This window comes from Sturnira hondurensis, unplaced genomic scaffold (genome assembly GCF_014824575.4).
Source record: "Sturnira hondurensis isolate 20B ecotype Veracruz unplaced genomic scaffold, ASM1482457v3 Scaffold0006496, whole genome shotgun sequence".
Taxonomy (NCBI): Eukaryota; Metazoa; Chordata; class Mammalia; order Chiroptera; family Phyllostomidae; genus Sturnira; species Sturnira hondurensis.
The window spans coordinates 11,541,065-11,566,808 of record NW_028079127.1 but is presented as its reverse complement, the minus strand read 5'-3'; the positions used below and the strand labels follow the sequence as shown (position 1 = coordinate 11,566,808).

At 38.9% G+C, this 25,744-nt stretch overlaps 1 protein-coding gene and 1 non-coding gene across 7 annotated transcripts in view; both read left to right on the top strand.

Moving 5' to 3' along the window:
- RAB3IP (RAB3A interacting protein) overlaps window positions 1-25,320 on the top strand; it is a 53,964-nt gene extending 28,644 nt beyond the window's left edge. For 5 of the 6 annotated variants that reach the window (XM_037049460.1, XM_037049457.1, XM_037049462.1 and 2 more), the window contains 8 exons: window positions 3,580-3,675; window positions 10,446-10,523; window positions 11,830-12,033; window positions 14,402-14,530; window positions 15,728-15,840; window positions 19,957-20,056; window positions 20,143-20,212; window positions 24,969-25,320. In XM_037049460.1, coding sequence (XP_036905355.1) covers window positions 3,580-3,675; window positions 10,446-10,523; window positions 11,830-12,033; window positions 14,402-14,530; window positions 15,728-15,840; window positions 19,957-20,056; window positions 20,143-20,212; window positions 24,969-25,051 — 873 coding nt within the window. In that variant the 3' untranslated portion in view covers window positions 25,052-25,320. The remainder of the gene's footprint in view (window positions 1-3,579; window positions 3,676-10,445; window positions 10,524-11,829; window positions 12,034-14,401; window positions 14,531-15,727; window positions 15,841-19,956; window positions 20,057-20,142; window positions 20,213-24,968) is intronic. The other variant, XM_037049461.1, reaches the window with a different exon arrangement.
- Window positions 2,286-2,390, top strand: LOC118989674 (U6 spliceosomal RNA). The gene has a single exon (XR_005067051.1). It is a non-coding gene; the product is annotated as a U6 spliceosomal RNA (small nuclear RNA).
- Window positions 25,321-25,744: the final 424 nt, after the last annotated feature.

The window sequence follows — 25,744 nt, the reverse complement described above, 5'->3', positions numbered from 1 at the left end:
GCCATTCATCTACACCTTGGCTGCTTCCCAGTTTTGGCAATTATGAAAATACAAACATTTGAGTGCAGATTTTTGTGTAGACACAAGTTTCAGCTCTTTTGGTTTAATATCAAGGAGTGCGAACCTGGATCATATGGCAAGAATACAGATGTTTAGTTTTTGTCTGACTGCTTTCAGCCTGTCAGCCAGCCAGTTGCCTTCCAGAGACAACCATGGGGGGAGTTTCTTTTGTATTCCCATAAAGGCTGTCTGTATGCATGAAACTAAATATTACCTATTGAAATATGTAAAGATATGTAAGTGCTGTTCACATCTTGAATTTTTTACTTAAGTTCTCTTGACTGTTCTGTCTCAGCATTCTCGCGAACCATATATAACCCCAGTCCTGAAATCAAGCCCTTTTCATTGTATGGAGTGACAGTAATTTATGTAACCAGTCCTTTATTAATGGATATTTAGGCTAATTCTGACCTTCTATATTAAACACTGTTGCAATAAGTGGTCTTAATGTATAGTAAAAAAAAGAGTACATTTAATTTTGTAAAAAACTGCTGCACTTTCTCCCAAAGTGGTGGTACCATTTTGTGTTCCCTCTGGCAACGAATGGGAGTTCCTGTTGCTCCACATCCTCTCCAGCATTTGTGTTGTCTGTGTTCTGGTGTTTTGGCCATTGTGTGGTGCTACTTGTTTTGCTTTGCATTTCCCTGATTTCATATGACATGGGGCCTCTCTTCATATGCTTATTTTCCCTCCGTATATCCTTTTTGGTAAGGTGTCTGTTCTGGTCTTTTGCCCATTTTGTAATGAGATTGTTCATTTTCTTACTCTTGAGTTTTAAGAATTCTTTGTATATTTTTGGATAACCATTCTTTTGTCAGGCATGTTTTTTTTGCAGGTATTTTCTTCCAGTCTGTGGCTTGTGTTTTCATTCTTTTGATATCCCCATCTTTTTGTTGTCATTCTATAATTAAATACATTTACTTCTCATCCCGTCTTTAATATTAAATCTTCTTTGGTATTTTTTTGATTATCTGAAACTCATTCTCCACTGGGTCACCCAGGCGTGCTCTGGGAAAGAGATTCTCTAAAGTTTTACAAGTTTATAACTCTTTGCCGCTGATCTTACACGGACACTTTGGCTGTATTTAAAATCCTCACGTTTGTTTTCCTTTGAGTATCTTAAAAACATTACGGCATTGTTTTCTAGCATTAACTGCTGTTGATGTTAAATACCAGTCTGATTTTCTTTCCCTTGTAGGTGGATTGGCTTTGTGATTTAAGTATTTTATTATGATAATTTCACATGTTTTTATTTGTTTTCCATGTTTCAATGAATTGGATTTCCCTGGACCACTAGGAGGAGGGTCCTGTGAAGGAGTAGGTAAACCAGGGCAGCTTTCCTTTCTATTGTTCTGAGTGTATCTGCTTAGCTGCTTCTCTCTGTTAGAGTTAAGCCTTATCGAGAAGGTTTTCTCCTCTTCTAGCCCAGTGTCTCTGTGAGCTTTACAGGCTTAATATTACATCATAAGCTACTTATTTTTTATAGTATTTTCTGTGATCTGTTTCCTTAGGAACTTTGCCTTCACCTTTTTCCTTTCATATCTGAAACTTCTGTCTCCATTGTTCCTGTTCTTCAGTTTGGTTTCAGATTATAAATTTTTTCCTTAGCATGGAGCTCTGTGCTGAAAGGGTTTCTTTGCTTTGAAAAACCTGAAAGTTCAGAGCTTCATGGCACTGTTTGCTGCCTTGGGACAGATTTTTGCACTTAACCTACAACATGGAGCCTGGGAAAACCTTTCCCTTTTTTTCATTTGTTTTCAGGTTTGTTTTTCCAGTTTCCACCAGTGGTAGAATCCTCTTCTTTTGAGTTATTAGTATAATGACTATTTGGGTTGCGAGATTTTGCAGGGTACCTCTGTGGTCCCATTACTGCTGTTGCTTCCCTTCCACACACCTGCTGATTCTGTGGCATTGGCAGTGGAGCCACATTCTCTCATGGTCTAAGATTTGAGAGGATTCACTTTTACCGGCTTGTATTGAAGACACAGTAGTCATTGGGTTCTTCTTACATCACAGTTGGTATATTTAACTTTCAGGACTTGTCCTTGGGAGATGCAAAAACTATGCTGCCACCAGTTATAATGCAATCAACCCATCATTTTATTAATGTAATTGTGACCAATACATAAGGAGCTTGAACTTCTTCATCTCTAAGTTTGAAAGATTAATTTATAGCAACATACAAAATTGCATTTGTAACATGTTTTAAAATTTAAAAAAATTTAATGCTCACTTCAGCAGCACATTTACTAAAATGAACGATGTAGAGAAGATGAGCATGGCCCCTGTGCAAGGATGACACAGAAATTTGTGAAGTGGTCTATATTTGTGGTATCCACCAGTAAATTAGTGGGTCAAGAAAGTGGTACATTTATACAGTGGAGTGCTGTACCACAGCAGAAAGAAAGAAGGAGCTTCTACCCTTCATGACAGCATGGATGGAACTAGAGAGCATTATGCTAAGTGAAATGAGTGAGGCAGTGAAAGACAAATACCATATGACCTCACTTGTAAGTGGAACCTAATCAACAAAACAAGTGAGCAAAATAGAAACAGAGACAAGGAAATAAAAAACAAACAGTGACCAGAGGGGAGGGAGAGCAGGGAGATAACAGGGGAAAGAAGGGAAAAGGTCAGGGCAAGGAACATGTAGAAAGGACCCATGGACAAAGGCAACGGGGTGGAGGGGAGGACTGAATGTAAGGAGGGTAGGCAGGGCAGGGAAGAGCAATGGGGGGGAAAGTGGGATCAACTGTAATTAAACAATAAAAAAATTTAAAAACTTAAAATTTAAATCATTTTTAATTTTTCAATTAGAGTTGACATACACATAGTGATTGACATTACATGATTTACTAAGTAATCATCCCACTAAATCTCATACCCATCTGACACTGTACTGTAACCTCTTAATATAGGAGTTTTTTTAAACATCTTTTTGTGTTCTGTTGGGAGTCATGTGTAAATGTAAGATGTAATTTTCATTGTTAACATTCTTCTAGGTTTTAAATACACACCATTTGCCTCTGGTTGTAGTGTTAAAATGGTATAGTCTAATGGAAATTTTAAACTAATTGAGATATGGTACATAAAATTATAAGTAAAAAATTTTGTAAGTAAACATGGGAAACAACTTGTTGAACTGAATATGAATCGAAACAAATAAACATAATTGAGAAATTGCTTGCTTGATGGAAATAAATATGTTCAGGCAAAAGTTAAGGGAGAAAAGAATGGAATCATTTAATTGTTTATTTTCACTTGTCATATTAATCATACTTAATCTTTGGATGTTTTGTCAAAGAAATGTGAAAATTTAATATGTGAGTTAGAATTATTTGTAATTTTAGTTTTGCCCAATTGTCTTCTGCATAGCCAGTGCTAAATAAACATTCCATTGTGACTCTTAAGAAGGAAATAGCATTCATATTTTGTAATTTTATTAGTAAAGATGATATAGTCTGCTGAGTCTAACTTCAAACTATGGAAACCCAAAGTAAAATGATCGATTTCTCACAGGAACTAAAGTTAAAAGATGAAGAGTGTGAGAGACTTTCCAAAGTGCGGGATCAGCTTGGACAGGAATTGGAGGAACTCACAGCTAGTCTATTCGAGGTTGGTCTATTTACATCTTGGCCAAAGTCTTGATTTTTGCATATTGATAGAATTGTTTTTTGAGGGAATCTGGAGAAAAATATGCTTAGATTTATGCATAGTTATAAGTCCTCTAAGAAAAAAGAAAATCCTTAAGAAATGTAGAGTCTGCAACTTAAAATGCTGTGAAAAGGAAGGAAGACTATGGGCAACTGGTATCAAGTTATTTAAAATGCATATGTGGAAAGAAAGGAGGTAGATTTTAATCTTGGTTTTTACTGAATATTCAGGGACTGCTTTAGAGTAACTTTATGTGACTTCTACAACAAAGATGTCAAATCCTTGGTGTCTGTGTGGTACAGGATGATGTGAGTTTAAGGAGGCACATCTCCCTACTGGAAGGTACACCTTTTTACCTGCAGCCTCCTGCTGGGACCCACATTTTTGCCCAACTCAAATAGTGTTTCTCAACAGGAGTGTCATTGATGTTGTAGGATATTTTGTGTGCTTGGTCTATTAGTCAGGGTTCTCCAAGAAAAAGAAGTCATAGGATGTGTGTATATACCTTGACACATACAGACAAAAAAAGACATATAAGGAGTTGGCTTATATGATTTTAGAGGCTGGTGAGTCCCAAGTTTTGCAGGGTGAGACCCAGAAGAGATGATGGTATATAGTTCCAGTCCAAGTCCAAAGATGTGAGAACTAGGGGAGCTGATGGTGTGATCCTAATTCTAAGGCCGAAAGGCTCAAGACCCAGGAAGAGCTGATGCTTCAGTTTGAGTCTGAAGGCAGAAAGAATTCTCTCAACTCTGTGTGGGTCAGCCTTTTGTTCTGTTCAGGCCCACAGCTGATTGGATGAGTCCCACTCGTGTTCTGGAGGGCAGTCTGCAGTACTCAGCCTGCTGATGTAAGTGTCCATCTCATCCAGAAACACCCAGGATAATGTTTGACCAAATATCTGGGCACAGTCAGGTTTACACAAAATTAACTGTCACACTTGGCTTTGTCCCCACAATGCTAAAAATACTCCCTGATCATTTTGACAACTTATAAATATTCATGAGGGTGGGTAGCTGATAGTACTTCCTTGCTGTTGAGAATTGCTGCCACGAAGTGCCTCCTTTAGGTTAGCCCCCAGAATGTTCCTTATCAAAAACATCTGTATGGTACTAGAATGACTAATGTTGTTACCACTCACCCATATTTTTTTTCTTAGAAATTTCTTCTCAAAACTTTTGATGTAATGCATGATTTTAGAGGGAAATTTCCTTACCCTTTATTTGTATTTATGCAGCATCTATGTATTTCAGTGTTGGGTATGTATATTTGCTCACATAGTTGTAATCCTACTGTATTTTATCATTTTTCCCCCAAATAAACCTCTTTCCATGTTATCACATAGTCAGTGTAATGACAGAATAATCTATCAAATGCATATTCTACAATTTGCATGATCATGACCAGCATTGCATGGAACTCTGCAGACGTGAGCTTTCTGTGCACCTTCTGCTCCACACCTTGCCGTCTCCTCGGTCCTTTTGGGGGTCATTTTCTTTCATGAACATTTTAAAACTAAGTTATATTTTGTTTCGTTAGCTAGCTGTCAGAAATGAGAGGAAGAGAAATTTAAGGTGGAAGAGATGGGGAAGTCAGAGGTCTGGAACAGGCGCTAGCTATGTGTCTTGTTACATTTTTATTCGTACAGGATCCATACAGAAACGTAAGACTTTCATCCAGGGTTGTCTGTCTAGAAGAAAATTCTGAATGGTGTGTTGCTATTCGATAAGAAAGCAGATATGTTATATTACTTATGTTAATTTTTATTTCTTACCTTCATGCCCTTAATTTTAGCTCTGCTTATGCTCCACCCTTCTGTACTTACATGTATATTCTGTTAGATGAAATTGAAGGAAAACAGACAGAAAGAACCCTTTTCCCTCTCTGTAGTGGGATGTGAAGTACCAGAAATGCAGTTTCTGTAATTAATGAAAATATGTCTAGAAAACATAGCTTTGGGATCCCTTAGCTATATCCCTAAGCTAATAGTGGCTAATAGTATTGACGTGAACTTTCTGGGAAAGAAATTACATTGATTTAACATGATTTTAGTAATGAAGAAAGTTGTATTCAAACCAGTTATTTGTGAATTTTGCGAAAAAGTGCTAAAAGTTTTTCTCTGGTCTTAATTGTGGCTTCATGATCTCAGTTTACCATTTTCTTTTAAAAAGATTTTTTTGCTTGTATTTTATGTATATGTATATTCATGTGTAGGTTTAAGAATTAAAGATTATTCAAAAGAAACTCAATTTGCACAGTTTTGGTATATTTAACATGTAAATTTAAATTAGTTTATTATGTATGATGAATCTTGAATATAATTATACTTTGTATATAGCAAAGTTGAGTCTTAAAAGTGTCAAATGGAAGAACTCTGAAATTATATAAATATATATATTTTTTTCTCCTAGTATCTTAGATTTTGAGATAATACTATAAAATTAAGTCAGTTGAAAGAATGCTTTACAAAGTAATATACATTTAACATGGGAAAAAAAGATAGGTGATCCTAAGATTAAAAAAATTGTCGGCCAATTTTAGTAAATTTTTATGGTGTGTGTGGTCTCTCCATAATGCTATGAGGCATAGAGTGTAAATTATTATCATTTTATGTGTGAAGAAAACGAGGCACAGTAGGCTAAGGAGCGCTGCTGGGACCCAAATTCCTGACCTCAGCTCCTGCCCGGAGGACTGTAAAAGTCATGTGGCGATTCCTTCTGTCTTAGCCATCATTGAAGACGGTCGTCACTGAGGCCTCTCTTCATCCCACATTCGGACTCAGAACGGTTGTACCTCAAGCCCATAAAGCAGTCTATCCGCCTTTCTCTTCTATGTTGCCAGCACCATCCTTCATACCACCATCGTTTCTTACCTAGATCAAGATATGGCAAACATTTTATTCACGTACCTGATCGTAAAAGAAAATTTGAGTGTGTACCTTAGTTATGACGAAAGTACTGTGTATTTATTGAGGATTCTTTATGGGCTAGGGAGTGTTTTAAGAGCATATATACTTACTTAGAAATTATATACATATGCTAACATTCGTAATAATGTGTTACATAAATTATAAAACAGTAATTTTATAAAGAATGAGAATAAAAATAATTAAAATTTTCTTATAATAGTACACAGTATTTTCTCACTAAAACATACGGTGTGTGTGCACATTAACTTACAGGGGTGGGCAGAGCGGGTTTGCAGTTGTTTGTATGGAAAGTAACACAAGCATTAATAAATAATAATACAAGAATCAACTCAGTTGCGCATACAACCATAAACTTACTTTTGCACACCCCTGTGTTTAGTGAGAAGAGTTTGACTGAATATGTTACCTTGTTTTTAAAAATGTTATTTTAACAATATATTATCTTGATGAAGGTCTGATCTAAGTGTTGCTTTTTTAAAATTAGGTTTAATGCTGTTGATCCCTCACAAACAGATAGATCCAAATGGGAGAAGTGTATCTTCCCTTGTTTTAAATCATTATACCAAATTTTCAGTTCTGTTATCAGTTATATGAAGGTTTTTTTCAGAAAATTCTGTATTGAATTTCTGTCTTATGTAATACCAACAAATCGTTTGTGCAGATTAATCAGAAGATTAGGAATAACTCATGCTTTGGGCAGAATTAGGTTAAAATTATTTTTTCAGAGTTTGTCAATATAAATGTGTGACCACTTCCTGCAGGGTGAAGCTAGGCTGTATCTACTTTTGTACAGCCTGGAGCTGATTGGTTTTTACATTTTAAAATCATTGGGGGGAATCGGAAGAATATTTTTTAACATAGGAAGACTGTATGAAATTCAGATTTCAGTGCCCATGCATTTGTATGGAAATGGCCACTCTCATTCCTTTACGTATTGTCTGCTTTCACGCTGCAGCAGCGCAGTTGAGTAACGGCAACAGAGCACGGCTCACGAGCAAAACTACTTACGTCTGGTTCTTAGAGAAGAAGTTCGCTGACTCCTGATGTAAATGATACTTCTGCCATTTCCCATTTCAGAATGATAGATTGATAGAGAAGTTTTCACACCTTTTTGAACCTCCTTTTGATGTGTTTTGTCATTGTGCAAAATCCTGTCCTCTATTGAGAGACTGCTTCTCCCTCCTTTCTAGCTCTCTTTTCTTTCCTTCCAGGACTCCATTTACGTGTGCGTTGTGTCTTTTCACCATGTCCTTCAAAGGGAAAAGTCACCCCAAACCCCAGCTCACTCTTCTGAGTTTACGTCTGCTGTTGGACTTGGTCCCCCAGTCCTTCTCTATTTCATTTGCTCTCTAATGCCTTCAAACACATTTTAAAACATTGTCGAGCTCTTTTCATTGTTCCCCATGGTAGGTTTGTCGAGTTGCATAGTCCACTGTTGATGAAAGCAGAGTCTATTTCTGAACATTTAAACAATTATTTTCTCCATAGCTTGAGTTACTCTGCATTTATAGTTAAAGTGTCACTTACCTTGAAGAGTCAGATTAGATATGTTTATTATTTTGAAAATATCTGCCAAATAGTTCTATTGACGGCTACTAATTATTACAGAAAAATTCAACAAATGTGAAACATTTGTTATTTTCACAAGAAAAACACTTCATTATTAAATTTGATATTTGTAAGGGCTTTGGTACAAAATACTCAGCATAATTGTTCATGGAAGATTTTCACAGTTACTCTCATTTCATCATAAACCATTGATAGTAGAGCTTCTTTTATTTAAACTAACATAATCTGTAAATTCACATTCATGGGCACATCCTGGGTTGGCCAAAAAGTCCGTTACCTTTTTTCCATAAAATAAGAAACACAATTTTCATTTTCACCAGTAATTTGATTGATTTGGACCTTTTAAGTGTGTCAGCTGTCTCCTGCAATTTATTGGCTTCTAATGGGCAGAGGCCAGGGGTGCTGCTAAATATCTTCCAATGGGTAAGACAGCCCCACAGCAAAAAATTATTCAGCCAAAACGTTAATAGTACCAAGAAACTTCACAGATCATGTATATGTTTGATCAGCCGCAGCGCCATCTCCATACACTGCACAATTCTTTTTTTTTGCGTTTCAGTTGCAGTTTTACCTTTCTTGAAATAATGAAGCATAATACACCAAAAATGTTGTGTTATCGTCTTCCATCTTCAATATTAAAATGGTTGTTCAATTTTGTTATTTTAAAAATGCACACACATTGATATGACAGCTGTCACAATACAATCTAACAAAATGGGTTTGAATGAAGTTAAAGACAACTAAGCTCTACTAGAGCCACTAAGGGGAAAATGGAACGGACTTTCTGGCCAACCCAACCCAAACTGCAGTTCCCTGCAATACTGTGAGAGCAAATGAGCGCATGGGAGCGCCACCATCAAGCTCTGAGGTGCGGGACTTCCACCCTTCCACTTTGCCACTGAACAGTTGGCGCACCTACTGAGGGTGGCATTGTCAGGATATTTATGAAATGTCTTTGAAGCGAGTGGCCTTCCTTCCTTCCCCACTTCCTCCCTTTCTTCTTTCTCATAAACTGCAAATTGAAGTTCCAAAGTATACATTATTACACCCAGGGGATTATCTCGAGTACCCTATATACTGTTCCAGTCCATCTTTAATTCTTTCATAGAGGTTATTACATACAGCAGAGTAATCTTTCAAAAATACAAGTTCAGCTCTGGTTGGGTAGCTCAGTTGGTTGGAGTATCATCCGATCCCTGGTCAGGGCACACACAAGAATCAACCAACGAACAAGTGGAACAATGAGTTCTCTCCGTCTTTCTCTCTCCCCCCCCCATTCTATCTCCCCCTCCCCTTCTCTCTTTTTTTAAAATCGGTAAATAAAAATTAAAATACAATTTCAGTCATATCCCTCTCTTTCTTAGAAAACTGTAAGACTTCATACTGCACTTAGAATAAAGTCCAGAATTCTTGCTCAGATATTTTAATAATTAGAATGTAATTGAGATGTACGCTCCTTAAGAGCAGGGACCTTGTCTTTTTTCCTAATACATTGTGAGCACCTGGTGCAGAACCTCACAGAGGTGGTGCAAATAAATGTTTGATGAATAAATATATGAATAGAAGAGAATTAAACACCTGGAATTTCATATTTGTGGTACTAAGAAATTAAGACCCTGTTAAAAGATAAACTGATTTATCCTTTTAGATTACTCTGTAGAAAATTACTACTTCATATCATTTGTGATTCTTGTTAAAAAAATTGAAAGCCAGGATTTCTCAGCTGTGATTTTTATAAACAGAAGTACTATTGATGTTTCAGAGTTACTTGTCCCTTCTGTATGAATGTGCTGTGACTGTGTTTATATGTATATATAGTAGACATATATACACAGGTATATATAGTAGATGTATATACACATGTATATGTGGTGATCAGATGATAAAAACCTAGTCGCACAGAAGCCGGGTTTTACACACGCAGCACGTATTTTCCTCCACCACATTCGCAGTCCTTTCTGCAACCGCGGGTCAGAGCGACAGCCACTCCGCACGCGGCCTCAGAGGTCATCGCACGCGGCCTCAGAGGTCATCGGTGCTAAAAAAGTGCCTGCTCCTGATTTCTGATGGTTCGTCTCTCTGCTGACAGCTGCTGTTTCAGCAGTTAACATTGAATACTGATTTTCAGGCTATATTTTAGTCATATATCTTTGCTTTAGTCACTTATTAAGAGATTTTTAAAAATAAGTGCTAAATACTTTGTTTCCAAAATTTGAGCTGTTCACTTTTCTAGGAAGCTCATAAGATGGTGCGAGAAGCAAATGTCAAGCAGGCAACAGCAGAAAAGCAGCTGAAAGAAGCACAAGGAAAAGTAAGTTTTTATTGTTTTTGATTGTATACAAAGTAAGGAAATTAGTGATTCCTGTATTTTTTCTAACCACAGCACTAAGTTTTATCAGGGATTAGATCAAAGTTACATCTCTGAGAACGAGGGAGTCAGTTAGGGGCACAAAGCCCATGAAGTCTCCCCAGATTTCCTGGTGAGTCACCTGCGCAGGTTCTTGGGCGGGATCGCCACCTCTTCCAAGGTCCAGATTATTATGGGCATACTGTCTCAGCCCCACGGGCAGGTAGGAGGGGTCGTCTCCCTGACCCACGACATGAATAGCATGAAGGCTACAAAGCTGAAAAGGTGCTTACACATGAGATTCTAAGAAACAGGTGTGGGTGATGTGTCCACACTGTTCCTGATGTCCATCAGGTCCCAGTGAATCGGTCCACCCCAGCTCAGCCTCAGGTCTGGCGGTCCCAGTCGCCCCGTGGATCCCTCTCGTGCTGTGAGTGGTCACGGAGCTGGGTAGTCGCCTTACCCTGTGCCATTCATCATCCGCATATTGCTTGTAGTTTCCCACCCACATGTTGTACTCCTTGGCTGCGGCAGCCCACTCTTCTGGCGTCTGGGGTAGGGCCCCAGGGTCACGTCCTGGTAAGGTGGGAGGCGGCTGGTCACTCAGCAGCACCACAGGCTGGCTGTCCTTTGCAGCCATTGAACTGCCAGGACCCCTGCCATGGTGGCTGCCAGATGGACCTTCTCCCTATTGCCCAGTGATAACTGTCTTAAAGATACCTTAACTTAACAGTGGGTTTTGTTCTGATTGTACACATGGTGCTTACTTTAGAAGATTTGGAAAGTATAAAGGAGAAAATAGCTACCGTGCAGATAAAGTTAATAGTGAACATTTGGTGTCCATTTTTGTTACAACCAGATGATTCGAATGCATGTGAATCGTGTATTATCAAAAGGATTATGTAGTCACATTTTCAAGTTAATATTTATTCTCTTAATTCACTAAAAAAGCTACTGAAATGTTAGAGTTTACTATTTTAGAAATGAGGTATATCTGATGATAAGCTAGTATATTTTGGAGATTTTGAAAATTCACAAATAAAATGTTAATCATTTTGATAATTTTTACATTTCACTAGACATTGTGAATAGTAGCTGAATCTACTGTGTGGAAACATCAGAAAACTTAATTTTACTTTTATTAGTCCACAGAAAATACAAATCATGCTTATATTTTATCTTTGAAAGTGTTTTGACAAAATCGCTCACCTTCAGCTGCATCTGTCCTTACTGTATTTCGTATATATGACTGTGTCGATTGCTTCTCAAGATTGATGTACTTCAGGCTGAAGTAGCTGCATTGAAGACGCTTGTATTGTCCAGCTCTCCAACCTCACCTACACAAGAGCCTCTGCCGGGAGGAAAGACCCCTTTTAGAAAGGGGCATACAAGGAATAAAAGTACAAGCAGTGCTATGAGTGGCAGTCATCAGGAGCTCAATGTGATGCAGCCAATTGTAAAAGACTGCAAAGAGGTAACTCCTCAAGGACTGTCCCCTCTGACTCTGTTGATACTTATTTGTTCTCATCACTGAGGTGTCAGTTATGATTTTTGCCAGCAAAATTTTTAGCAATATTAAGATGGGGGAGGCTTTATCTAGAGCTGGCTGCTTTCGGGGATTCTTCAGTTCCATTCTCTACCTGACTGACCTTGGAGTATCTGCTGGAAACTTGGTAAGTTTCTTGATCTCGCTATTTCATTTAGGGAGCAAACTGTCATGTTTTGCCTAGAGGAGAGCGGGTGGCTTTACCAATCCGGCTGGTGGAAATGATTGCTCGGGGGCTGTGACGAACTAGGGATGTAGCAGATGTGTGAGCATAAGGGGATTCCTTGAAGAGCAGTGTGTTGCTTTTACTTAAATTCTGGGAGAAGGAGAGGTAAAGGAGTCAAAGTACAGGGAGTCCTAGAGCCGATTTAGATAATTAAGCCACAGAAAAACAGAACTAATGGAAGACTCACTGTTTTAAAAACTATAATGGTAACTGAGATAATATAGAGCTATTTGAGTAAAAATTGAATAATTGTAGCATATTTTTTACTTAATCACTGTATGTCATGAGAATGCATTTCCAAGGGGATTAATCAGTAACTTATGAAGCAGCCCTCCCTTGTTTTTTCTTAAAAACTCTATATTACATTGCCAAATTCAAGTCCATTAATCTTTAAGAGGCCATCTGTGCTCATTCAGTTAAATTTTTACAGGGAGGCCAGGACTTTAGTAAACTGAATAACCAAGGGCATTACTATTTTCATTGAATTACATCTTGTTTAGTTACTATCAAAGATGCAATGAGGGAGAAGTTGAATACTTGGTCAATCTGAATGTGACAAAATATAAAACCTACATTGGTTCTGTTAAATGTTTAAGAAACCTTTTTTTAGTCATAATTTTAATTTCTTTGAATTTAACACTTTTAATGGCTTGGTGCAACTTGTATTTTTGTGATGGTTTCTCAGGGTGTGTAATTATGTACGTTTTTTCCTGTTGTTCACACTAACAAAATTGTAATGTTTTCTCATGGAACATTTTAAAGTTTCATTTTTAGCTAATGAAATTTCTTAAAATATGAATAGGAAGCATATAACTTCAATAACTTTTTGCTTTCCAGCTACATACTGTATTCTGTTTTGTGAAAAATATGTCATAAAGTTTTATTAGACAAAGGAAAGACGTCAATTTGATGTGTGTTTTAATAAAAGATAACAATCCACAAGAAAATGAAACGTATTTGTATGTCTGTAGAAAATGTGGTGCAGGTGTTCAGTCATGACATTTGCAATGTGTAAAACATGCGAGAGTGCACGCACAGCCACGTGTGTTCTGCAAGGCTTGGAGATCCAGTCACTTAGGTGTGCATTTGAACATCACTAGCTTCTTGCTCTGTAGCCTTGGACAACTTACTTTCTCTCCTACGCAAGTCTGTAGGAAAGGTGGCATACACTCAGCCTTTTGTTACTTTCATGTAGAATACCTGTACACCTGATTAAGCTATCCTAGAGGCCATAGCTGTGGTCAGTGCCTTGTTGAGAGTGTACCCAAGTCTTCTTAATAAGAGGGCCTCAGAGCTGCAGGCAGATGAGGGACATTACTCTGGGTGGCTGTGTGAGCTCGGCTAGGAATCTGTAGGGAAGAATACTTAAGTTAATTAAAAAGGAAGAGGGAAGGAGAGAGAATAGGAGAGAGAACCACAACTGGCTGAGTGAATAGGTAGACTGGTGCCAGCCTGGATTATTGTTGATAATTCAGTTGGTGGTTACCGGATGTTCATCTGCCAAAAAATATCTAAATCAGCATTATATTTTAAGATAATCAATTTAGAAGGCTTATATGTGTGCTTCTTTCGAGTCTTGCTGCTTACACAATAAACATTTTGGAAATTCCTTTGAAAATGCCTTCAGGTAATACTAGAACAATTAGTACCATTTTTACCCCAAACGTTTGGTTTTATAATTTGGTCAGTCTCAGTTTTTTCAAATACTTCATTTAACTTAGGTCCAAATTAATTTTTGGTTACTTTCATTAAAGACTTGCCATCATTTTTTGTGTTCAGAACACTATGCACAGGTGCCTTAAGAGGAGCTTCACGTTCACTTTGGGGAGGGCTGGTCGTTGCATCATTAAACACCATGGTGGGTCCATTGTGCAAAGGGCCGGTTAATCATTTGGGAGTTTGAATATTTTAAAAAGAAAAATTGTCACCAGGTATTATAACTAATTTAGAATGCTTCAGTTTATTATTTTAAATGAAGAGTATTTCTTTTTCAGTGATGTTTATAATTTTATATTCATACTTTTTAAAAAGTTATTTTTGTGTGTTTTTTGTTTTGTTTTGGCTTGTCAGGCTGACTTATCTCTGTATAATGAATTCAGATCTTGGAAGGATGATCCCACAATGGACAGAACATGTCCTTTCTTAGACAAAATCTATCAGGAAGATATATTTCCATGTTTAACATTCTCAAAAAGTGAGGTAACTAAAGACATTTTAATAAGAATGCTTTAGAGTTGCTTCTATACCTTTTACTAAGTCATGTTATATATTTTAATATCTCTTAAATAAATAAGTTACTAAAAATGTCATGTTTACCATTTTCCCTCTTCCATACGTATGAGGATTATAATTTCTTGGCATTCGGGTGCTGGACATCTTTTCTGTTGGAGCAGAGGGCCGTTCACACAGCGCGTTGCACTGGAGTGCAGGCTTACCTGTGTGTTGCGGGGAGGGTGTGTTCTTGATTCTCCGTCTAGGGCCCAAGTGCAAGGGCAGCGCCACACTCTCAGGTGGTGTTGGGTGTATCTGTATGTAATAAAAAATTATATTTTCCTCATCTTGAAAACGGGGGGAAATGTCTTCCTTGTTGCCTGTGTCATAGGGTTGTTAAAGGAGGTGAATTAAGTAGGTAAGTAAAAAGGTCATGGTCTTAATTTGCTCTTGTAGTGGAAGGTTTGTCTATAAATATCCTGTCAGTCAGGGTTTAAGATAGTTAATTCTAAAAGTCTTTTTGCTAAGTCTTTAGAGGATTTAATGGTAACATTACTTGTAAGGAGAAGTTAAGATGAGCAGTAAAACACTTTTGATATGTAATATGTTATTCATTGTAGCTCTGTGCCTGGTTTTGGGTAGGTCATTCAGCATTAGTAATGTTGCCAGACTGAAGTAGTTTGCCCATGTCATCTGCTGTTTGTTAGTTACTACCATCTCCATCTGGGCATTTAATATTTATTAATTCTGTTAATTCTTTTTTATATATAAATGGAAGTTCAGAAAATACATAGCTATAAATAGTATATATTGTTGTTATGAATGACCAGTATTAAAACATATTGCATATATTTAACACAATTAGGCATTAGGATACTCATTTTGAAGTTGTATTAACAGTGTATGTTAATTGTGGGTAAGGTTGAACAGAGATGGGAATTAATGCCTTTAATCCTCTTCCAGATAATGAGAAAAGTTATTTAGCTGTAACTGAATTGCCTTTCTTAACAATGTTTGAATGATAAAAGAATTCAAATCAAGATTACATGCTTTCTTTTTTTCCCCATTGGCTAAGGCCAAGCTAGTGGAACTTGGGGAAAGAGTGTTAAAAATTGGTTCACCGTAGAATACACATTTGATATTTTTTTGCCAGTGCAGTTTCTAATACTTTTTCTTTTTTTTAAGTTGGCTTCAGCTGTTTTGGAGGCTGTGGAAAACAACACTCTAAGCATTGAGCCCGTGGGGTTGCAGCCTGTTCGGTTCGTGAAAGCGTCTGCAGTTGAATGTGGAGGACCCAAGTACGTTTTCAGAGCCGCGTCTCGTGGTTCTTAAATGTGTATGTGTTGTCATTACTTAGTTTTCCCAGGTTTAAATTTGGTTCAATTTCTTGTGTCAGTTTTCTGTTTGGAGCCTAGGCAGCTCAGGCACGAACCTCCAGACAGGGTGTGATGTAGCGTTTCAAATTAGAGTCAAAAGGGAGCCCTTTTAATCACAACAGTGTATGTGTATGCAATGTTAGGGATGCAGGCAGTGCAGAAGTCAGAGACTCTCTTTGAACCACGTGTCGTGACCGTGGATCACAAAGGCACTTTAGTGGGTTCTAAGCAGGATTTTTTTTTAAATGTTTTTTTAAAAGATTTTATTTATTTATCTTTAGAGGGGAAGGGAAGGAGAGAAGGAGAGAAATATCAATGTATGGTTGCCTCTCGTGAGTCCCCTGCTGGGAACTGGCCGCCTGCAACCCAGGCATGTGCCCTGACTGGGAATTGAACCGCAATCGTGTGGTTCGCAGGCCCATGCTCAATGCACTGAGCTACACCAGCCAGGCTAATAAGCAGGATTTTTGTTTGTTACACATACATGTATAGCGGTGCATCCTCAGTTGCTGTGTAAAATGTCTGTTCCCAGGGGTTACCAGCAAAATTAGTTGGGAAGACAGTGATTTAGACCAAGTCTTACCAAGCATGAAAACAGGTACCAAAAAGACTTAGTGAAAGACTTAAGTAGCCTTCTCCTTACATACTGTCATAATAAAGGGTTCTCACTTTCAGAAATGATTGGTTCTGTGTTCATATGTAAGAGATGTTTGGCAATTGTAAATCTTCAGAGGTAAGACCCCCCCCCCATTTCCTAGTGGGGCAGGCTCTTTTCCATCCAGACCTAGGAGGAAGAAAGATTGACATCAAGAGTGCCTAAAACTTTTGGCACAGCTGGTTAAAAAAGGACTAGGAAAGATTTTGAGGAAGCTGCTTACTTAGTGGTTTAGAACTAGATTAATAGAGGGGCCTGGAAAGCCCAAGAGCTCGTCGAAGGCAGCAAGTAACTCTCGTCTGGGTCAGTTTGAAGACGAGGAAAATGCTGATTGAGATTCACTGTAGGTCTGTGTTATAAACCTGTCGTGGGAGTTGTCTGATTTTCCCCCTTCCCTGCTAATGCAAATTGTATTCTTAGTAGGATCAGGTGGTGTTGGTATTTGGGTAGTCATTTGTGGAGGGACCTAGTCACGCATTATGCTGTGTTGTCCACGTAACCCACCTAGAGTTGTGTCCTGTTTTTTTTTTTTAATTTAATTCTTGTTCAGGTACAGTTTTCTGTCTTATATTCCCAGGCCTGCCCCCCCTCCCAAGTGCTCCCCACCTCCCTCCCCATTTCCGCCCCCCACCTTAGTTATTGTCCATGTGTCCTTTATACTTGTTCATGTGAGTCCTTCCCTTTTTCCCCTGTGATTCTCTCCCCTCTCCCCTCTGGACCCTGTCGGCCTGTTCCGCATTTCAGTGTCTTTGGTCATATTTTGCTTGCTTATTTGTTTTGTTGTTTAGATTCCTGTTAACGGTGATATCATATGGTATTTGTCTTTCACTGCCTGGCTTATTTCGCTCATATACTCCTCTTGTGAAACACCTGTAGCACAGTAGCCTCTGAAAGTGGGGAAGGTGTTTACATTCTTCCATTCTACTCCACAGACATCTATGTATTTTTATCCTGATCATTAATGCTAGCAGTGTTCATGCTTTTAAGGTTTGTGTTATACCTTATTTTAAATACTGCGTGTAGTAGTAGTTTTTAATCGTAAAATTTTAAATTCGTGCTTGCATAATATATCACACAGACGTGCAAGTATATGATGACAAATGAGAGTATCAGTTTATATAGTATCTTAGTAAAATAATTATATGGATTAGGGTCAGGGAACAGTTCCCATAGTTTAAGGATATTGTGCTCGTGGGAAGAGGGCCAGAAATCCATCTTCATTTTAAGTGCATATTGTGTGGAAAATTCACTTTAAGATGATGCTGCCCTCTTTTTTGAAATATGAAGCATGGGGCTGGCCAGGGCTGCCGTGGACTAGGTTAGGAAGATAATCTCTGAGAAATGGCAGGGTGCTACGGGAATTTTGAGGACAATAGTTTAGTGGTGGGCATCAGGACCGAAAGCATAGAAACAATGAAGCGGTGTGTTCAGAGAGGCTGGGGAGTGTGTGGGCAGGAAAGATGGGAGGGATGTGAAGAAAACTTAAGGGACCATTAGGTTTGGGTGGAGGAGACAAAGGAAGTAACCAAAAAGTACCAGACAGACAAAGGAAGTAACGGTGACTGAATAGAAGAATGATGTGGCATTTGGAAATTAATGGGAGGGGCTCTGCTTTTGGGAAGGTGATAGGCCTGGATTTAAACATTTTGACATCCCAAGTAAAAGTGACAGGCAAGGGTTTGAACGCTTGGGACTAGAGCTGATGGCGGACTAGGAGGTGGTGTGGATGCGGACAGAACAGGGGAGTCGGACGTCAGAGGGCTCAGCATCGACTCCCAGCTCAAATGAAATACATGGGCGGTGACAGTTTTCAGGTGGCTTTAAAAATGAGAAAACTTGCCCTGGCTGGCATAGCTCAGTGGATTGAGTGTGGGCCTGCGAACCAAAGGATCGAGGTTTGATTCCCAGTTGGGGCACATGCCTGGGTTGCAGGCCAGTTCCCAGCAGGGGACTCACGAGAGGCAGCCATACATTGATGTTTCTCTCCTTCCCTTCCCCTTTAAAGATAAATAAATAAAATCTTTAAAAAAATAAAAACGAGAAAACTTCAATACTTTTTATTTTTTAAAAAACTGATACTTAAAATCACTTTAGCAGATCCTTTCAAAATTAGACAAAATAGTAGACAGACAGGTATAATCTGTTTCCAGAAGGATAGTATATAACTTGATTTTTATCAATTTGATGGTACTTTTATCCTCCTGTATAAAACTCTATTTTTGGAAGTTCCAAGGACTTCCAACACTTCTTCTTAAATTTCTTGATCTTCTATTCTCCCTGAGCTCTAGTAGTTCACTGTATTTGAAAAATATTGTTATAGATTATTAAAGAAATTTGCTAATAAAGAAACACTGAGGCAAAATTTCTTTGAAAAGACAAAAGTTTTTTCGTGATTAGAATGGCCATCCCTAAAATTACCCTATGCTAATACACATTTCTGCTTGTTTTCTTAATATGGAGACATATCTGTGTCATATTTCTTGTAAGTATCCTGGGAATTTAATGTTCATTTGATGTTTTTTTTTTACTATTTAATTTGTGATGTCATATAAAACGCTATTGGCCACTTTATTTTACTTAGAACTATACTGATTTGGCATTGGTCGGGAGCGGTAGTTGTGTTCAGCCAGGCTCCTGGCTGCCCCAAGCCCAGCCTGGTACACGAGCCAGCTCCGTCCTGAGTGGTGGAGTGAGTGACGGGTGGTCCGTCTCTTCACCAACAGGCAGGAGCATGCTTAGTGCCGGCCCGTTAAGGTGAATACAGTCCAGCCCCTGCCCTCAAGACGCTTGTAGCCCAATTCCAACCAGAAGGCCCTTATACCAAATTTTAGATTTCATAGTATGTAAGTAGAAAGGATGGTATATCCAAATGTAGTATACCCTTTCTATAACTGTTAAGATTCAGTCTTTTTGTAAGGTGGCTTATTCCTTTGTATTTCTCAGGCCTAGGTACCACATTAAATGCATGTAAACCAACAAAACACACCAAAAAGTACCTTATCTGGAAGCTACTAGCCTGAAAACTATTGGTAAACTGTTTTGAAACTTGATAATCGTTAGGCTTTCTCTGACCCAGGAAGGAGTCGAAGTCCTGCTGGAAAGCCCAGAGCTCTCCTGTACCAGATTGCTCATTGGTGGGTTTGCTCCAGGGTAGGATGTGTATTGAAAACACTTAGGTTCTATTTCTGGAACCACATTTAAGGTTATGCTGTTACGCTCACGTGGGACTGTTAACCCCAGAGGGGAGGGACTGTCTTTTCCGTCACGGTGGCCCAGCGTCGAGAGCAGCGGCTTGGCCTCAAATGCTAGTTGTCTGAAGTTTGTACAAGGTCGGGCAGAATGCCTTTGATTTAAGGAAACTGAAATTTATCATTCTTTTACAGAAAATGTGCTCTCACTGGCCAGAGTAAGTCCTGTAAACACAGAATTAAATTAGGAGACTCAAGCAATTATTACTATATTTCTCCTTTTTGTAGATACAGGGTGAGTAACTTAATCACAGATTTTAATAAAGTTCACTGTTATATAAGACATGTAATTATTTATGACATTTTCTCCTTCTGGCCTAGATCACGTCTGTGTGTAACTTTTTTACGTACATTCGCTACATTCAGCAGGGACTTGTGAAACAGCAGGATGGTGAGTGTTCTTAGTGCCTCATAAAACATCTACGTAAAAGTTTAGTAATGCTAAATAAACTTTATTGTTGGTATATTTATATTGAGTCTCTTTTATAGTTCTAATAAAATGTGTGGAGAATTTGGAAACAAATACCTCTTTTAAAACATTGTGTTTAATCTTTATATGTGCCTCATTTTACTGTGATTTTGAGTTTTAAGCAGAATCAGTTTTAACTCTTAAGAGGTATAAATCGGGTGATAAGTGTGAAGTGAGTACAAAGCTCATTGAATTTACTCCTGAAGAGAGAAAAATGAGCAAGCTCTAGACACGGTCAGATTTATTTCAGTTGGTAAAAACCACGAGGCGCTAACAGTTCTTTTCTGTATTTTCTGCATTCACGTGGGAATCAGTGAAGCAGTCATGACCTGGTGTCACTCTGAATGGAGTGAGGGTCACTGTGTTATAAACCAGCAGACACACGCAGGTGACATGTCCCGGAGAGCCCTCCTCCCATGAGCGTTGCCGTAGCCGGGTGTCTCAGTCCCGGACACCAAGCAGATGCGGCTGCGCGCGCCAGGGCAGTGCTGCTCCGGTGCAGGTGGCTGTTTTGAAACTGAAGTGACAGGGGCCGGGGCTGGGGCCAGGGCAGGGCTGGGGCCAGGGCAGGGCTGGGGCTGGTTTTGTATTTGAGGTTATGGGGAGTTTTCCTGGTCATATTTTTTTTAGACACTGAAAGTACTCTTTTTTTATTCTTATACTTAAAAACTAATGGAAGCCGTCTGTCTTTCATTCAGGTAAAGCAGTGAATCTTAATTCTGTGGAAAAGTTAGTCATGCCCATAAAAACTTGTTTTAACATTTCTCAAGCTCCGATATAGTGAAAACAGGTATAGGAGTAAAGGTGAAACCTGTCTCTAATTAATGTTGAACTTCACAAGTTGTGTAGCATAAAAGTAGTCTTTCTTTTAACAGCACAATGCTTTCTATGACTTTAATAAAATTGAAGTCTTTTTGAATCCTGTTGGTGGATAATATGATTTGAGCTGAAGGACAGATGACTTTGGTTATGTTAAAGTGACAAGCATATTTTTTCTCCTCATTAGAGTGATGTTTTTGTAGGGAAAGAAGGCTGAGAGATAATTTGCTTTATGTAAATAGAAAGAAAGTATCATGAGTGATGGTCGGGTGTTGATGATGAAAGTAATTTCTTTTCTGGTTTCCATCACTCTTTCACTTGACAGTATTGGATGCACATCATATACTGTGTGGGTTTGCAGTAAATAAACATTAATGTAAAAGTCTGTTTATTCTCTGGGCTTGTGCCAAAAAGAATTTAGGCCAACAAAATCGAAAGCAAGATTTCTTAACCTTTGTACTGTTTAACATTTTAAGCTGGATATACCTTCTTCCGGGGGCCTGTCTTTTACATTGTAGGGTGTTTAACAGTATCCCTGGGCGCTACTCACTAGGTGTCAGAAATGAAAAATGTCTCCAGACATTTCCCAGTGAGCCCCTGGACAAAATCTCACCTGGTTGAGAACCACTGATTTAAGTGTAAATCTGATCCTATGCCAGATGAAGACATTTTATTTTCTGAAATATAGAGCCATCTCTTTTTGTAATGTTTTGTTATTTTTTACTGATTATGCTATTAGAGTAGTCCTGATTTTTCCCCCTTTACTACCCTCCACTCAGGCAGTCCCCTCACCGTTGTTCGCGTCCATGGGTCATGTGTAGAAGTTCGTTGGCTCTTCCATGTCCTGTACTGGACTTTACATCTGCATGGTTATTCTGTAACTACCTGTGTGTACTTCTTAATCCCCTTATGTCTTCACCCAGTTCTACGCATTCCTCTCACAGCCATCAAAATGCTCTCTGTATCCATGATCCTGTCTCAGTTCTTGTTCACTTATTTTGTTTTTTAGATTCAATTGTTCTTAGAAATGTATTTTTGCCACATTATTGCTCATAGTTTTGATCTTCATTTTCTTAAATAAATCTCTTCAACATTTCATATAATAATGGCTTGGTGATGATGAACTCCTTTAGTTTATTTCTTGTCTGGGAAGCACTTTATCTGCCCTTGGATTCTAAATGATAGCTTTGCTGGGTGAGCAGTCGTGGCTGTAGGTCCTTGCTTTTCATCACTTTGAATATTTCTTGCCCGTCCCTTCTAGCCTGCAAAGTTTCTTTTGAGAAATCAGCTGACAGTCTTAATGGGAACTCCCCTGTAAATAACTAACTTGTTTTCTCTTGCTGAAAGAGACAGACTCTTCTCTTAAGAGTCTCTATCTTTTACCTTTGGCATTTTAATTATGATGTGTCTTGATGTGGACCTCTTTGCATTCATGTTGTTTTGGATTCTCTGTGCTTCCTGGACTTGCATGTCTATGTCCCTCACCAATTTAGGGAAGTTTTTGTTTCATTATTTTTTCAAACAGATTTCTAATTTCATGCTTTTCTCTTCTCCTTCTGGCTCCCCTATGAAGCGAATGTTGTAGTGCTTAAAGTTGTCCCACCAGGCTGCTTATGTTATCTTCATTTTTTGGATTCTTTTTCCTTCTTGTTCTGATTGGTTGTTTTTTTTGTTTTTGTTTGTTTGGCTTTTTGTTCCTTATGTTCCAAATCATTGATTTGATTCTTAGCTTCATCTATTCTACTGTTGCTTTCCTGTAAATTGTTCTTTATTTCAATTAGTGTATCGTTCATTTCTGACTGGGTCTTTTTTATGCCGTTATGGTTCTCACTAAGTTCCTTGAGCATCCTTATAACCAATGTTTTGAACTCTGTATCTGATAGATTGCTTATCTCCATTGCTTAGCTCTTTTTCTGGAGTTTTGATCTGTTCTTTCATGTGGGCCATGTTCCTTTGTCTCCTTGTTTTGACAGCCTGCCTGTATTTGTTTCTGTGTATTAGGTAGATGTGCTTTGACTCCATGTCTTGGTAGCATGGCCTAGTATAGTAGGTGTCCTTGTAGGGTCCAGTGGCACAGCCTTCTGTCACCCAAGCTGTGTACTCAAGGTGTCCCCTTCATGTGGGCTGAGTACACTCTCCTCTTGTAGTTGAGCCTTGGTTGCTGTTGGTAGATCAATGGGAGGGATTTACACAGTCAGTGAGTTGCGAGGATTGACTGTGACCACTGACCACCAACCTCTACCCTCATGGAATATCAGCTTGCGGGGGCAGGGTGGTGATGCTCTGATGTGGTTTGTAACTATCCACTGGGTGTGCTGGCTGTGGGGTTTATCGGGTGGTGCAGACTATGGTCAGCCCCCACCTGTGTTTTTTCAGGGCCACCCTGCCTGAGCCATAAAGCAGTCTGAGGTGGCTGCTTCTTGTGCTGGGCTTGGAGATGCCCAGGCAAAGGCAAGCTGTGAATCCAGGCTGGCTGTTGCTAGTGCCAGGCCTGGGGCTCACTGAGGCTGGCTGTTGTTTGTTTGATAGGATTTTGGAAGTTGTGCAGCATGAGCCAAGACCAGCCATTCATGTGGAAAATCGCCTTGAGTGGGCCTGTAAGTTGGGTGAGACAGAGTCTCCAGAGATCTCCAAGGTGGGTCAAACAGTGTTAGCCAGATTGATAGCGTCCTAGATAAGAGTACCAGCCTGCCAGCTGTGTATCTCTGTGGGGGGAGGGTTTAGAAAAGGGACAGTGGCCTCTGTTTGCCGTGATGTTAGACTCTTCAGTTCTTCCCTATATGCCACTGGTGCCTTTCAATCTGCTACCCTGGTGCTGAAGCCCATGGGGAGTAAGTCTGAGTAGGTGAGTCTGTGTGTGGATTCTTTGAGAGGAACTGCTTGGGGCTCCAGCAGCTTCCTCTACCGACTCAATTCCCACTGGTTTTTGAGGCCAGAAATTGTGGGGACATATCTTCCTAGCACTGGAACCCTGGTCTAGGGGGCCTGGTGTGGGGTAGGGACTCCTTTCTCCTGAGATATCCCTCCTGAATTTTTAGGCACTGCACGTGGATGTGGGACTGGCCTGTTCTGTGTCTGCACTGCTTCTACTAGTGGGGATGGATGTAGTTTCTCTGATTCCATAGTTGTCAGATGACTTCCATTCAGCTTGATTTCTGACGGTTCTGAGCGATGGTGGTTCTGTATTTTAGTTGTGATTTTGTTGAGGTTGTGGGAAGAGGCGTGCTGTTTCTGCCTACACTGCCATCTTGACTGGCCCATAGAACCATATTTTTTGTACTTATAGAGGGGGCTTACAAATGTAGAGATAATGGAAATTTACATGTCATCTTCTACATTTGTTTTTATTTCTAATTTGAGCTATATATAAAACTTTCTTTACTAGGCACAAAGATGTTACTGAGTTCTCTAGACTGTCTCTTGTTTTCTTTTTCATTCTCTGTAATTATTAATGAAAAGTGCAATGGCCAACATGTAGTAGCCAGAGTAAGAAGATACAGAAGCTAGATAATAACTTGTGCATAATTGAGCATTGAGTATAATTACTTATGAAGACGGCAGCATTGCTCATTACTCAGGACACGGAAATGTCTACCTTCTGTTGGGCTAACATGGTGGTCACTGATGTATCTAACAAGAAATTGTGGCAGAATGGTGACCACTGCTTATTTAAAACTGGGATGCTCACAAGTATGTGAAAAAGTGTGTGTGAAACAGCAGTAGAATGTCTAGGCGCTGGGTATGTCATTAGGAAATGCCAAATGGCTTTCCAGGTAATCTTAGATTTTCACTGAAACATGTTAAAAATAATTAGGATGGTATTTTATGATTTATGCATCTCTCTTTCCTGTTTGTATAGTTGATCACATGTTTTGGGAAGTTATGCAGTTGAGAAAAGAGATGTCACTGGCAAAGCTGGGATATTTCAAAGAGGAGCTCTGATCCTCTGCCTGGGACCATGCACGAACCTCCTTGAACATCTGGAAGATGGCTGAATATTTTTATGGTTACTTGATATTTATTTCCAAGGTCTGGGCCCAAGACTTCTTCCCTCTTTTGCAATTTACACCAAGAAGTACTGTGATTTCTTTTAAACTGACCTATGCTGTTTTTGCGTATTCTTTAGTTGAACACTATAAAAGACTACAGGTGTACCAGTGATTGTAATTTATAGTTGCAAAAAAAAGCTAAATAAATAAATATTAGATCGACTGTGTTTTTGCTTTTGTCTTCTAGCTCTGACATAGCACATGAGGTCAGCTGAATGGAGTATGTTAGTTTTCAAGTTGCACAGCAGCCTGTGGGAGGCACGGAGGGAAGATGAGTGGGCAGGATCAGCTTCCGTCTCTCCACTAGAGTGACTCTATTGTTGTCTGTCTTATGTACTGGGATTCAGAAAAAGCTTTTATTTAAGGAGAATTCTGCTGCTTAAAAAGTGTGAAAGTTACTGTTTTAATCATTCTGTTCTTTGTTACTTAAAGAATCCCTTTATTATGGTGATTAGTTAGGAAGAGGATAGTCACATTTTATCCCAGAAATGCATTCTTGAACATCTTGATGTAATATATTCATACTTTATATATATTGAACACTGTAATAGGCATTGAAAAGAATATAAAGATAAATAAGGAATTT